Below are 14,984 nucleotides of genomic sequence, written 5' to 3'. Positions count from 1 at the left end.
GTCAGAAAAAAAGATGCCTTTCAAAATATTACTGCTCGATGACAATGCACCTGGTCACCCAAGAGCTCTGATGGAGAGGTACAAGGAGATTACTATTGTTTTCTTGCCTGCTAACACAACATCCATTCTGCAGCCACGGATCACAGAGTAATTTCGACGTCAAGTCTTATTACTTATGAAATACATTTCATAAGGCTATAGCTGCCATAGTGATTCCTCTGATGGATCTGGACAAAGTAAATTGAAAACCTTCTGGAAAGGATTCACCTTTCTAGATGCCATTAAGAACATCGTGATTCATAGAAGGAGGTCAAAATATCAACATTAACAGAAGTTTGGAAGAAGTTTACTCCAAGCCTCATGGATGACTCTGAGGGGTTCAAGACTTCAGTGACCTTGACAAGTCTCAGTGCAGTAATGGGCACTGAAACAAGACTGCAGTGGACTGAGAAGTGGTGATGAATAAAAGATGGTGGTGATGAAGAAAAGATAGTGAATGCAGAAAATTTGTTTTCCATGAGTTTGTCTATAAAAGGAAAAAGAAGGTGGTAGCTGGAGAAGGAGATGAAGTCCTGGGAGAGTTTTTATAAAGATGGGAGACTTGTACAAGTCTAAAGCCTCACAGAAAGATCCCACAGAAAGATACTAAATATACAGAAGGCAATTAAGTGCAAGGATGGGATCTAGAGCCCAGATGGAGAAATTAGCCACAGACAGGAGCAAAAATATCACTTCTGATTTAAACAAATGTATGAGTGTAACTGTATGTCTGATAGCAGAAATTTTAAAAAGATGACAATGGTTGGAACTAGACTAATATTAGATGAGTAAATGACTTTTCATATTCCTAGTACTTCTATATTACACTGAATGCCAGGTAGAGGTAGGCCAACAAGATGTTTCTGTGAACAAGAAAGCTTTCTAGTTCAAAGTGGACTCTTTGTACCTTTCCAAACTTCTCACTAAATACACAGGAATATATAGAAAAAAGTGAATATACTCAACAACACTGCAAATGAAGTCATAGGAAATATAAATGCCAGAATTTTGAAGGAATTACACTAATTATAAGCTATGGTATACGGAATTAGACTAAGGCAAACTTACTCAGGTTATATAAATGCCTTCTAGATTTTCATGTACCGCTTCATTTCAGACTACCAGAACACCAGAATGGGGTATTCTGGGAGATGGAGCTATGGAAGACAGACCAAACTGCCAGAAAGCAGGAATCAGACCAGGAGCAGTGTATATAAACTGTCCTTCCACTCATAGATTAAAGAAGAAAACTGCACCGCCATGCCAGTGAACAAATAGCCAGGCCCCAAGGGCAATTCTCTTATTCCATCTGTTGATAGCAACACAGTCTGGACAAATCTTGCCTTCTTTAAGGATTACAGCAGAGAAAAAGAATTAACAAGGTGTCTATGAAAAAAATCCACAAAACAAAGAAAAGATAATGTCACTAAGAAAACCAAAATAAAAAACATACTTCTGAAATTATTTACTATAGGATTCAGAAGAAAATTTCAGGAAAATAGCTTTCATCAAAGAATACAAGAACTTAAAACTTTACTTCCTGATTTTCAGAAACATGGGAAAAATAATTCAACTAGACCGATTATAATTTTTAATAATTTGTATTTCTAAAATTAGGTAATATTCATATACCTGACTGAAGTCCAAAAAAGAGTTCTTCATCTTGAAGTAGTTCTTGAACACAATCTAATCTCATGTTAATGGTTTCAATATCAACTAGAGGTTCTAATATATTAGAACGGAGTCTTCTACTCCCTCCGGGAGTCTTAGTATAATTTAGAACACCAAAGAGAGTGTGATTATTCCTTTGAAAACACAAGTTAGAAAATTTTCATTAAGTATACAAAGGAAAATCTAAAAAATTTGCATTTTAACTTTCTGATTATATAATACTATAATCTACAGCAATGATGCTCAAACTTCAATGTGAATACAAATCACCTGGGAACTTGTTAAAATTCACATTCGGATTCAGTAGTTCTGAGCAATGACCTGAGAATCTGCATCTCTAACAAGCACCCAAGTATGCTGCCAGTCAATGGACCACACTTTGAGTAACAGGGATCCACAATATCTGTTTGCACTTAATGACTTTTTCATAGACTAGTTACAATATTCAGACTAATATAAAATTTTCTAGCCCATGACATTCTACCAATCAAGGCACTCTATCAGTAATATATTTTTAAGAAGAAAAAAACTTTCACATTGATAAAACTTTTACATTGATTTAATATAATCACTTCTGTTATAATTTAAGTACAGGAGAGTTAAAAGTAAAAGAAAATTTCATAATTTCTAAATGATTCTTAAAAAGAAATGAGCTACTATTAAGAGCGCATTTCACTGGACTATTTATTAGGCTATGACGCTATAAAAAAGTTGGCTCATTCCAATATTCGACAAATATTTATACAGCCCATACAGTATGCCAAGTTCTATGTTAAGCACTGGACATATAGGATAGACATGATTCCCACCATCATGGATCTTATAATCTAGTATTGATAACCAACAATCCTTGTCAGTTTACTGACCATGTCTGTGGATAAGACAAAGAGTAAGGGGACATAAAAACAGACACACAATCATATAAAGAAAGAAAGAAAATAATTTCAGGTACAGAAAATGCTAACCACAAAACAGGAATGTGTAGAGAATGACCAGTTGGTTGAGAAAGACCTGGCTATGTATTTGACAGCTGAGCTGAGACCTGAATGATAAGAGGCAGCCATGCAAAGATGATGATGGTATGGGGATGATGATGACAATGATCATGATGATGATGACAACTAACATATATTGAACACTTAATATATACCAGGCATTGTTCTAAGTATTTTATATTTAATTCTAATCATCCACGGTGTCATGGTTTGAATTATGTCCCCCCCAAAAATGTGTATATCAGTTTGTCTGGGCCATGATTCCTGGTATTGTGTGATTTTCCTATATGTTGTAAATCCTGCCTCTGTGATGTTACAGCAGCACTAGATGACTAAGACACACAGTATGAGGTGGGTGCTATTGTTAGCCACATTTTACAAATGAAGGAACTGAAGCACAGAGAAAGTATCCAAGGTTTCTCAGTAAGTAGCAGGGCTGCAATTCAAGCCCAGGAAGTCTGAACCAGAAGATTAAGGTTGGTGAAGCTTAAAAAATGAGAGTAAGAATGAAGAGAAATGAAGTTGCAGAAGTCAGAGGAGTCCTTGTAGGCCAGGGCAAAGACTCCAGATTCTACTCTAAATGTAATGGAACTACTAGACTGTTTTAAGCAGGAGAGTAACAAACTAATTTCTGGATAAAAAAGATTACTCTGGCTGCTATGTTGAGAACAGACTGACTGCAGGAAGGAGGGTAAGAAGAAACCAGAGAGGCAAGTTAGGAGGCTATTGCAGTAGTCCAGGCCAGACAGAATGGTGTTTTGGGATAGGGTTGGAGCCTTGGAAATGGTAAGAAGTGATTCAGAATTGGTATATACTCTGAAGGCTGAGTCAAGAGGATTACTGATCTATTAAACCTGGGGTGTGAGAGGAGCAGAAACAAGGATGACTAAGTTTTAGTCATCAGACTACCAGATTTTTGGCATACCAATTTAAACAAATTGTAAGGGAACTACTTAAATCAAGTTCTCACTGAGGGTATCTCATCACATGCATGATTTGTTTTTATTTTTTTAACTTTTTGAGAATTTGGATTCTGCAGGGACAGAGAAAGCGAGGGGCACATCCAAACTTGCCACTTACTGTAGAAATCATGGATTTAACAGTGCACTGAACAGGTGACACCTATGGAGGCATTAGAGCTATTCAGACAGCTCAGTAGGTAAAATATCCATATTTTAACCTGATATTATTTTAAATCTGTGGAAAGACTTTTCAATTTCTCCTTTTCAACTATAATATGAACTCCTTTAGGTCAGGTATCCTTTGTATTCCCTAAAACATAACAGGAACTCAAGAAATGTTTGACAATGATACTGATAAACAATGATGAAGTATGAAACATGACAGTATAACTGGGAATAAAACACTGTAACAATTACTAGGCTTGGTCATTGACTTTCTATGTTATTCTATGTGATTATAACACAGAAAGTCAAAGACAGAAATTTTTCTAGATAATATTATTTTAGCCTTTTTAACGTAGCAATGAGAAAAATATTAATTATTCCCTAAACAAAAAAAGAATACAGGCATTCCCTGGGTTATGAACGTCTGACTTAACGGACAACTCGTACTTGCACTTTAATGTTATGTAAATTTTCCCTCACTATGAAACTACGGAACCAACCCCCTACTCACGACAACTTCCTCATCACAATCACCTTCTCTTGCTGCATGTGCAACTTTTAAATCATTGAAAAGACTTCAACCTTTTCTTGCACTAAAGTAAGGCTAAATAAGAGCCACATGCACCTGTTCCAACTTACCTAGAAATTCGGCTTAAAGACACGGATAGTAACGGATCTCGTTCATAATCCAGGGACTGCCTGTAATTACAATTAACTATAAACTCCTAACAAAGGCTATAATTTTTAGACCATCATTACACAATGGAACTGCATTGAGGGTGTTGAGGCCACTATAGTATACTGATGGATAATGAAAAGTAATACGTACAGTATTACTGTTACATTTACTAAAAATGGTGCCAATAGTTACCTAGATAGATCTAAACTGCTCTTCACAAATAAAGTAAATAATTACCCAAATTAGGTAGCCTAGTTTCTAAGTTGGGAACAGCAAATAATGTATGGATATTTCACATAATAGACGGTGAAGCAAAGATAAGAATGTACAACAAAATGACAGAAATACTTAACCACAGCTGTAAACTAGCACTGAGCACCTTAAGGTTTGACTGTCTACAATACTTTCTATTTCCTTCAATACTCTTAGTATTAAAGTTCGTAATAATTTTAAGTCTATTCCTTTCATTGATGTCTGAAGTTATATTTATTGAAAGCTAAGATTCAACTACTCTAAGCTTACTTATTCCTACCTTGCACTTTACCAGTCAGTACAGTAAATAACTTACAGTTTCTTTGCACTTACCATATGGTTTCATGCCTTCAAGACTTTGTTTATGTTGTTCAGTCATAACACATTTTTTCTTCTTCTTCGTCTAGATAACTTCTATTTATACTTCAAAACTCAACTCAGGTATCATTTCCTCTAAAAAGTCTTTCCTAATTACTCTCCCTTCACCTCTTAACTAAGCCAAATTAACTACTTCTATGCCTCCACACGTCTGTCAGTTTGTCTTACTGTGGGGGCTTGCAGGTTGCTGTGATGCTGGAAGCTATGCCATCAGTATTCAAATACAAGCAGGGTCACCCATGGCTGACAGGTTTCAGCAGAGCTTCCAGACTAAGACAGACTAGGAAGAAGGACCTGGCAGTCTACTGCTGAAAAGAATTAGCCAGTGAAAACCTTATGAATAGCAGCAGAACATTGTCTGATATAGTGTCGGAAGATGAGCCCCTCAGGTTGGAAAGCACGCAAAAGATGACAGGGGAAGAACTACCTCCTCAATGAAGAGACGACCTTAATAACATGGGTGGAGTCAGGCTTTCACGACCTTCATTTCCTGATATGTGTCAACTCAAAATGAGAAAAACAGCTGCAAACATTCATTAATAATCAGAACGTGGAATGTATGAAGTATGAATCTAGGAAAATTGGAAATCATCAGAAATGAAATAGAATACATAAACATCGATATTCTAGGCATTAGTGAGCTAAAATAGACTGGTATTGGCCATTTTGAATCAGATAACCATATAGTCTCCTATGCTGGGAATGACAACTTGAAGAGGAGTCGCATCGCCTTCATTGTCAAAAAGAACATTTCAAGCTCTATCCTGAAGTACAATGTCGTCAGTGACAGGATAGTGTCCATATGCCTACAAGGAAGATCAGTTAACACAACTATTATTCAAATTTACACACCAACCACTAAGGCCAAAGATGAAGACACTGAAGACTTTTACCAACTTTTGCAGTCTGAAATTGATCGAACTTGCAATCAGGATGCATTGATAATTACTGGTGATTGGAATGCGAAAGTTGGAAACAAAGAAAGATCGGTAGTTGGAAAATATGGCCTTGGTGATAGAAATGATGCCAGAGATTGCATGACAGAATTTTGCAAGGCCAACAACTTTTTGAGTGCAAATACCTTTTCTCAACAACATAAATGGCGACTATACACGTGGACCTCATCTGATGGAATACACAGGAATCAAATCCACTACATCTGTGGAAAGAGACAATTGGAAAAGCTCAATATCATCAGTCAGAATAAGGCCAGGGGCCGACTGCAGAACAGACCATCAATTGCTCACACACAGGTTCAAGCTGAAGCTGAAGAAAATTAGAACGAGTCCACGAGAGCAAAAGTACATCCTTGAGTATATCCCACCTGAATTTAGAGACCATCTCAAGAATAGATTTGACACGTTGAACACTAATGACCAGATGAGTTGTGGAATGACATCAAGGATGTCATACATGAAGAAAGCAAGAGGTCATTAAAAAGACAGGAAAGAAAAAAAAGACCAAAATAGATGTCAGAAGAGACTCTGAAACTTGCTCTTGAATGTTGAGTAGCTAACGTGAAAAGAAGAAATGATGAAGTAAAAGAGCTGAACAGGAGATTTCAAAGGGCAGCTCGAGAAGACAAAATAAACTATTATAATGACATGTGCAAAGACATGGAGTTAGAAAACCAAAAGAGAAGAACTGGCTTGGCATTTCTCTAGCCAAAAGAACTGAAGAAAAAATTCAAGCCTCAAGTTGCAATATTGAAGGATTCTATGGGGAAAATATTAAACAACACAGGAAGCATCAAAAGAAGATGGAAGGAATACATGGAGTCACTATACCAAAAAGAATTGGTCAACATTCAACCCTTTCAGGAGGTAGCATATGATCAGGAACCAATGGTACTCAAGGAAGAAGGCCAGGCTGCACTGAAGGCACTGGCAAAAAGCAAGGCTTTAGGAATTGACAGAATACCAAATGAGATGTTTCAACAAACAGATGCAGTGTTGGAAGTGCCCACTCTTCTATGCCAAGGAATTTGGAAGACAGCTGCCTGGCCAACTGACTGGAAGAGATCCATACTTATGCCTATTCCAAAGAAAGGTGATCCAAAAGAATGCAGAAGTTATCAAATAATATCATTAATATCACAAACAAGAAAAGTTATGCTGAAAATCATTCAAAAGCCGTTGCAGCAGCACATCGATAGGGAACTTCCAGAAATTCAAGCCAGACTCAGAAGATGACATGGAACCAAGATTATCATTACTGATGTCAGATGGATCCTGACTGAAAGCAGAGAATACCAGAAAGATGTTTACCTGTGTTTTATTGACTATGAAAAGGCATTCAACTGTGTGAATCATAAAAAACTATGGATAACATTGTGAAGAATGGAAATTTCAGAACACTTAACTGTACTCATGAGGAATCTGTACATAGGCCAAGAGGCAGTCTTTCAAACAGAACAAGGGGATACTGAGGGTTTAAAGTTAGGAAAGGTGTGTGTCAGGGTTGTATCCTTTCATCATACTTAATCTGTACACTGAGCAAATAGTCTGAGAAGCTGTACTATATGAAGAAGAATGGGAAATTGGGATTGGAGGAAGACTCATTAACAGCCTGCGTTATGCAGATAACACAATCTTGCTGGCTAAAAGTGAAGAGGACTTGAACTACTTACTGATGAAAATCAAAGACTACAGCCTTCAGTAGGGATTACACCTCAAGATAAAGAAAACAAAAATCCTCACAATGGGACCAATAAACAACATCATGATAAACAGAGAAAAGACTGAAATTGTCAAGGATTTCATTTTACTTGGATCCACAATCAACATCCATGGAAGCAGCAGTCAAGAAATCAAAGGACATGTTAACCAATGTCATAAAACGATATGTGTACTACTGTTTTATGAGAAACTATTTGTTCTGTAAACCTTCACCTGAAGTACAATAAAATAAATAAATAAATAAAAATAAAAAAAGAAATCAAAGGATGCATTGCACTGGGCAAATCTGCTGCAAAAGATCTCTTTAAAGTGTTAAAAAACAAAGATGTCACCTTGAAGACTAAGTTGAGCCTGACCCAAGCCATAGTGTTTTCAATGGCCTCATATGCATGTGAAAGCTGGATAATGAATAAAGGAAGACTGAAGAAGAACTGACGCCTTTAAATTATGATGTTGGTGAAGAATATCGAATATACCATGGACTGCCAAAAGAACTAACAAATCTGTCTTGGAAGAAGTACAGCCAGAATGCTCCTTAGAAGCAAGGATGGCAAGACTTCGTCTCATATACTGTGGACGCGTTATCAGGAGGGATCAGGCACTGCAGAAGGACATCATGCTTGATAAAGTAGAGGGTCAGAGAAAAAGAGGAAGACCCTCAAGGAGATGGATTGACACAGTGGCTGCAACAATGGGTTTAAGCATAACAACGATTATGAAGATGGTGCAGGACCGGGCAGTGTTTCATTTGTTGTGCATAGGGTCACTATGAGTCAGAACCGCTCAACGGCACCTAACAACATGCTATATGATACCATCATTTTTTATGCAAATTTTTGAATGACTATACTTACCACAGGTTAATGATACTGTTTATGTGTCTCTTCTTCTAGAGAGTAATTTCTCCAGGAGTAAAACCAAGCCTCATTAATTCTTTGTGCCAAACTGAACCCATATTATTAATATATACCTTCTATAAACACAGGCTGTTTACATTATCTTCTAATAACATTGTCATTCTAGGTTTAGGTACTCCACTATGAAATCTACAAACATTGTGCGTGTGTTTGTCTGTGTGTGTGTATGTCTGCCTGTGTATCTCTCTCATGTTCACCATCAACATTCCCCCATAAGGAAAATTCTAAGGATTGCTCCTGGCATTCCAACTAAAACTAAATTAGTCCACCAATAAAACCAGCAATCTTTTCATACACCATAGAGCAAGTTGACCCAATAATTTTTATCTTCTACTCAGATGACTACACAGCCCCTTGAATTTCCTGTATTTGATTCTTTAAGCTGGTTATTTTAATTTTGTGGTGCTTCTAGACAAAAATATCATATTGAAACCTAATTTTAGTAAAACAACTGAGCAATTGAAGAACAATGATTAAAAATATGTTTATTCAATATTTTTCCATCAAACATTTTAAAAAATTTTAAAGTAACTATTCAAAGAAAATTTCAACAGAATAAAATATACTGCTATGTTTTGTAAGAAAAAAAACTGATCTTACCTACAGTCTTGATTATTAATTAGCAATTCAAGGTTTTGGGCTGATGATGAATCTATCATAGCTGTCTGTTCACTACCCTGGAAACAAATCTTTAGCGATTTTGGTGCATAAACTGAATTTTGAATAAATTCAACATATTTTAACAGAGCTGCAACAGCTGCAAGGCAGTAGTACCTGAAAGGTGACCAATGATAAATCAGTGTAAGTCTTCAGAATAAAGAAATTATTGCTATAAAAGGAAACATATATATACTTCATCTTATTATCAGGAAAATTATATATATTTGCATAGCACATCAAAAATAGTCCCTTATTTTTGAAAACTAGGTAAATAACCTCTAAAACATAAAAAATAATAAAAATAGACAGTTAATTTTCTGAAATCTAATGCTAGTGGATATTAAAAAACTCACTGCCATGGAGTCAATCCCAACTCATAGAGACCCTGTAGGACAGAGTAGAACTGCCCCATAGGGTTTACAAGGCTGTAAATCTTTACGGAAGCAGACTGCCACATCCTTCTCCCACAGAGCGGCTGGTGAGCTCCAACCACCAATCTTTTGGTTAGCAGCTGCGCGCTTCAGCCATTGTGTCACCAGGGCTCCTTTAGTGGATATCTGACTCCAATAAATCATTTGTGAGAGGACAATATTCAATGGTAATTGATGTCTTTTTTTATATACCATTCTAAGTATTCAAACAATGTCCAAAGAGTCTGACAGCTTTAAACGTAGACTCAGGAGGTCCCAAATGCATAGGAAAGTATGTTATAATCTTGGTGAGCGATAATCATTGTGATTAAGTGAGGAAACATGCAGTCTAACCTGGTTCCAAAAAAGTGTGTATCTAGCATGTTCCAAGAAATATCTGTTCCAAAAATATCATTCCGTCTCACACTGAATGTTTTAGGGGCAAAGATACGAAGTAATATGAACATAGCTCTAACTCTTTCAGTTCTATGCCCTCACATTTCTCCTTTCCTATAGCTATTTAAGATTTTTCTCTCCAAAGTCAAGTGAGCAGCAACCAGTAAATAGATTATGACTAATCTGGGGAAATTCTATATAAATTAACTAGCAATTTATATGCTTTTTTTTTTTTTTTTTTTTTACTATCTCAATAATTACTGAGTGTGTATTATGAGTCAGGCACTTTTCTAGGTGGTAGGGATACAACAGAGAACAAAACACAAAAGTCCTTGCCCTCACGGAACTCACACCAGAGATTTATTACTTTCCTTAAGTCATAACTTACTTGGATTGAACCTCCATTAAGACGGTGCTGAATTCTGCTATGCAAAACTGTTCAATGTACTCTAATCCTTTCGTTTCATTGAAGTATTTCCTTTGGATAGTAGTGAAATTAACGTTCTGAAAAGCAGTTTTAATTTCAAAATAAATTTTTAAGAGTCATACTCTTGCCCTAAACTGCATTCTTAAACACATTCTGGTACATGGGTAGATGACTTAAATATTGTCTAAAGTTTACTTTTTATTGTTTTCCACAGTTAAATAAAAAAGGTTTTCTCAGTTATTTACCAAAAAAAGTAGTTTTCCCTCTTGTAAATGAATTATAGTGCAGTTTGTAGCTCTTATCAAACTATTCTTGCATGAAAAAATTTTTTTTATTTCAGTCTTAAAACTCTGCTCAGGTTTCTACGCCTCTACAAAGCTTTCCCTGATATCACCCTCTCCTGGCCCATCAGTTAATCACTCACCAATATAAACTACTTTTGTACACATCTATATTACTGCACATATCACATTGAATTACAAACTTGTATTCATATACCTATTTATCCAACTAAACCATGAGCTCGTCAAAAGAAAACATAACATGTCATTAAATTTTTCATTTCTGGTGCATGCTATAGTTCTTTGGCACATAGTAGATGGTCAGTAAATGTTTAATTAACTGAGCTAAATATGTTAGGTACAATAATAAAAAACAAACATGAGGGTCTCTGCCTTCTAGTAATTTTATTCTACAGCAACAACATCACACAGGTTTTACACTCAGCCTTGTGTACTCTATCATAACTGAGAAAAGTTAGATCTTTATAATGTGGTAGCTGAGGAAAACGAAAATACTAATTCCACCTATGAGACCTATAAAATATTGTCACAAGATAAATTTAATTTATTTAGAATAGAGAAGGAAATAATGGAACTTTTTTTAAAAAGAACAAGAAAAAGCATGAAGTAGTAAAGTAAAAGTTTTACCTACTTTAAAAGTAATGAGTAAGAAAGGTAATATAAAAACAATGGACTATGAAACAGCTATAAGACAAAGAAAATCATGAGTGGGTATGTTATTTGTTACATGCCAAGATTGTTTTAAAATTTATCTCATCTAATCTTCACAGCCATGTAAGTCTTATTAACCCCAGTTTCTCAATAAGTAAATTCTGAGAAGTCAAGTAAGTTTTCTAATATCATACAGTTGATAAGTGTCAGAGCTAAGACTTGAATATAGATTTCTTTGACTACAAAGTCCATGTTCCTTCTATTCACATTGCTTCTGATCTAATAAAGGTTTTTTTATGGTAAATGTGGTAATTAATAACAATAATAATAATATTGCTTTTTTCCCTCTGCTTGTAATACTCTTCCCCCAAATACTTCCATGGCTCTCTCCCTCACTGCCTTTAGGACTTTGCCCAGATGTCATCTTATCAGTGAGGCCATTTATGATTACCCGATATAAAATAGAAATTCTCTAGGAGCTAGGTACTATTATTGTCTCTTTTATTGATTAAAAAAAACCTGGTGCTCAAAGAGGTTAAGGAAATTGCTCAAAAACACTTAAAGTCAGGATTTGAATCCAGGACAGTCTAACTCCTCCACTCTTAAGCACTAAGTTATACTGTCTTACAACTAAAGTGCTGTGAGAATATGTTGTTTTTGTCTTTGGAGGGCTCATCTATTCCACACTGCATGTGGTTCTGGTAGGACTGTAAATTACAGTCTGTGTCCCACAGCAAAAATCACATGCCCCTGGATTAATCATAGTACCTCTATCCTTGGCAATAATGGTTAGTCTAAAATGTGGGACCATGAACCAAGCAGAATTAGTCAGGGTCCTTCCCTGGGATTTATATGTGAAAACTGGAAGAAATTTCTTTTTCCTCTGGGCTGGCTAAGTAAGCTGAGATGACATCAGCCTCAAGCCATCAGCAGTCATCTTCTCAAACCTCATGGAGAAAACCTATTTGCAGTAAAAAAAAAAAAAAAAAAAAGAGATGTTCTGGGGATAGAATCTATACAATCATTCAACTTTCCAGTTACATAGCCAGTAAATTTCCTCTTTTGCTTAAGCTATTTTAAGTTGGACTTCTGTCATTTACAACCAAAAGACTTAGAGTGCCTGATGAGAACAGAAAAAACAAAAACCTAAAGTTGAAAAGAAATATATGAATAAGAGTGATGAAAAGAAGTTTGAAGTAATGCATGAACAAGAAAACCAATAAAAAGAAGTCTAGTGGAGACAATAGATTTAGAATAGGGAACAATTCTGGCAATGAGTGAAAGATAGTTGAGCTACACAGTATCTCTAAGAGCAACTACTCTTAGATGACTGCAGATACTGACTGTAATAAGAACAGAAAGAAACTCACTGGACCCTAAATCTCAGCTTTGTCCCAAATGTGTTAAAGTAAAAGATAAGTCTACAAATGTAACAAAATATAACATTTTGAAAATAATTTGCACTCCTCAGGAATTATTCCAATTGTAATGCTGTCTATTTGGTTTGCAATCACAGGCCCCATTCCACAAACAGAGATTTGCTACAGGGAGGAGATAAGCTATTTGATAATCCACTGCCATCAAGTCGATTCCAACTCATAGAGACCCTGTAGGATAGAGTAGAGCTGCCCTATAGGGTTTCTAAGGCTATAATCTTTATGGAAGCAGACTGCCACATCTTTCTCCTGCAGAACGGCTGGTGGGTTTGAACCACTGAACTTCGGTTAGCAGCCAAGCGCTTTAACCTCTGTGCCACCAGGGCTCATGACAGAAAAGCCTAGGCTTTACAGAGGTGGTGAGAATTTGCTGGATGAGGTGCCACAGCACTTCCATGTCAAGGTCCACAGCTGGAGGAGAGAGTAGCAGGCTAACTGTGAGGCAATACATGCTACCAGTGGAAACTAAAACAATTACTATGACACAGATCAAATCCCTGAAGGAAAAGTACTTGATGATAGGTGGTATTCCCTATAAGGTCAAGAACTACAACTGGTAAGACAACAGAGGAACAAGTTTATGGGACGCTATGCCTAAGGAGGAAGAAAGGCCTGGAGATCTACTTCCAAAAATCAGCCAGTGAAAACCCTATGGATCACAACATGCAGATCCCGTTGTGCACAGGGTTGCCATAACTAAGAGGCCGACTCAAGGGCAGCTAAGAACAAACAAGGCTAACGAGGGAGTTCCTGGGTGGTGCAAATGGTTAACATGCTTGGCTGCTAACCAAAAGTTTGAAAGTTCAAGCCCACCCAGGGGCACCTTGGAAGAAAGGCTTGGTGATCTACTTCTGAAAAATCAGTCACTGAAACTATTGAGCACAGTTCTACTCTGACACACACAGGACTTTTATACCTAAGGAGACTTATGCTTTCTCTGAAGGGTCTGCCCCCTGTATAGTCTGTGAAACTTCCTGATTACCTGAAACATTTTTCCTTTTGTTTAAAGTAGATCAAGAGTGCTAACTTAAATAAGTGGATTTCCTGACACTATTATTATCTGTATTAATATGCAGTTCCTTTGATTAGGACTTGTATTCAGTAATAACTTTAGGCTAAATATGAAGTTAATAAAATTGTTCTTCATGATATTACAAAATAGATCATAAATAAAGGAAGCTCTTAAAAGCTATTAATGAAAATAAAAATTAATTACCTTGAAATTTTCTGTGATCAGAGTAAACAACTTGGTTGAATTCCCCACAACACAGGCAGTATTTGACATTATTATTTCCAAAGGTGATAAAATTTTGAGTTTAGTGATCACCTGAAATAGTTTAAATAAACAATTTCTTAAATGTAAGCCTAGGATGTCCTCTAAAACAAAGCTTCATATTTTTCAGAGGCTTTAAAAGATAAGTACTTAAAATTAATTCATAAATGCACAAAATTACAACTGTTGTAGTTATATATTTCAATCAAAAACATGTTTCTAATGGTGATATATTAAACATATATCCTATAAATTAAAATATAAAACATTATCATAAACATAGGCTATATTTTATTCACAATTAGTTTGAAATAGCTCTAAGCCCAAAAGTTTATTTGAAATTCTTAAATGTATACTGCTAATATAAGATTTTTTTAAATAAATTTTTCTATTCAGTATTTTACCCATTTCTGTGAAAAAATATAAAGACAATAGCATAACTATGGTGATATAATCAGTATAGCAATACTAAATACAGGTTGTAATTGAGAGTACAGAAACACAGATGAGAAACGTCTGCCTTATGCCTTATGTTTCTCACATATGAGGTGCATTTCTTAGAACTACTCTAGGCACAAAAATTTTTAATCAATTTGCCTAACATTTCTGTTTTTAAAAAACTTTCTGTTCTTTTAAAATTGCATAAAAGTGTGAAATACCCAGAAATGACATTAGTATAGAGTACTAATATCA

The 14,984-nt window shown here is 35.8% G+C and overlaps 1 protein-coding gene across 1 annotated transcript in view; it reads right to left on the bottom strand.

Annotated features, from left to right (window-relative positions):
* The window catches only part of MSH4 (mutS homolog 4), a 125,749-nt gene that overhangs the window by 76,521 nt on the left and 34,244 nt on the right, over window positions 1-14,984 (bottom strand). Inside the window, exons 4-7 of the mRNA XM_004369069.2 lie at window positions 14,235-14,345; window positions 10,591-10,706; window positions 9,337-9,510; window positions 1,672-1,844 (exon numbers count right to left, since the gene is read on the bottom strand). Of these exons, the coding sequence (XP_004369126.1) occupies window positions 1,672-1,844; window positions 9,337-9,510; window positions 10,591-10,706; window positions 14,235-14,345 (574 nt within the window). The remainder of the gene's footprint in view (window positions 1-1,671; window positions 1,845-9,336; window positions 9,511-10,590; window positions 10,707-14,234; window positions 14,346-14,984) is intronic.

This window comes from Trichechus manatus, unplaced genomic scaffold, assembly GCF_000243295.1.
Source record: "Trichechus manatus latirostris isolate Lorelei unplaced genomic scaffold, TriManLat1.0 scaffold00003, whole genome shotgun sequence".
Taxonomy (NCBI): Eukaryota; Metazoa; Chordata; class Mammalia; order Sirenia; family Trichechidae; genus Trichechus; species Trichechus manatus.
This window is presented reverse-complemented; position numbering and strand designations above follow the sequence as displayed.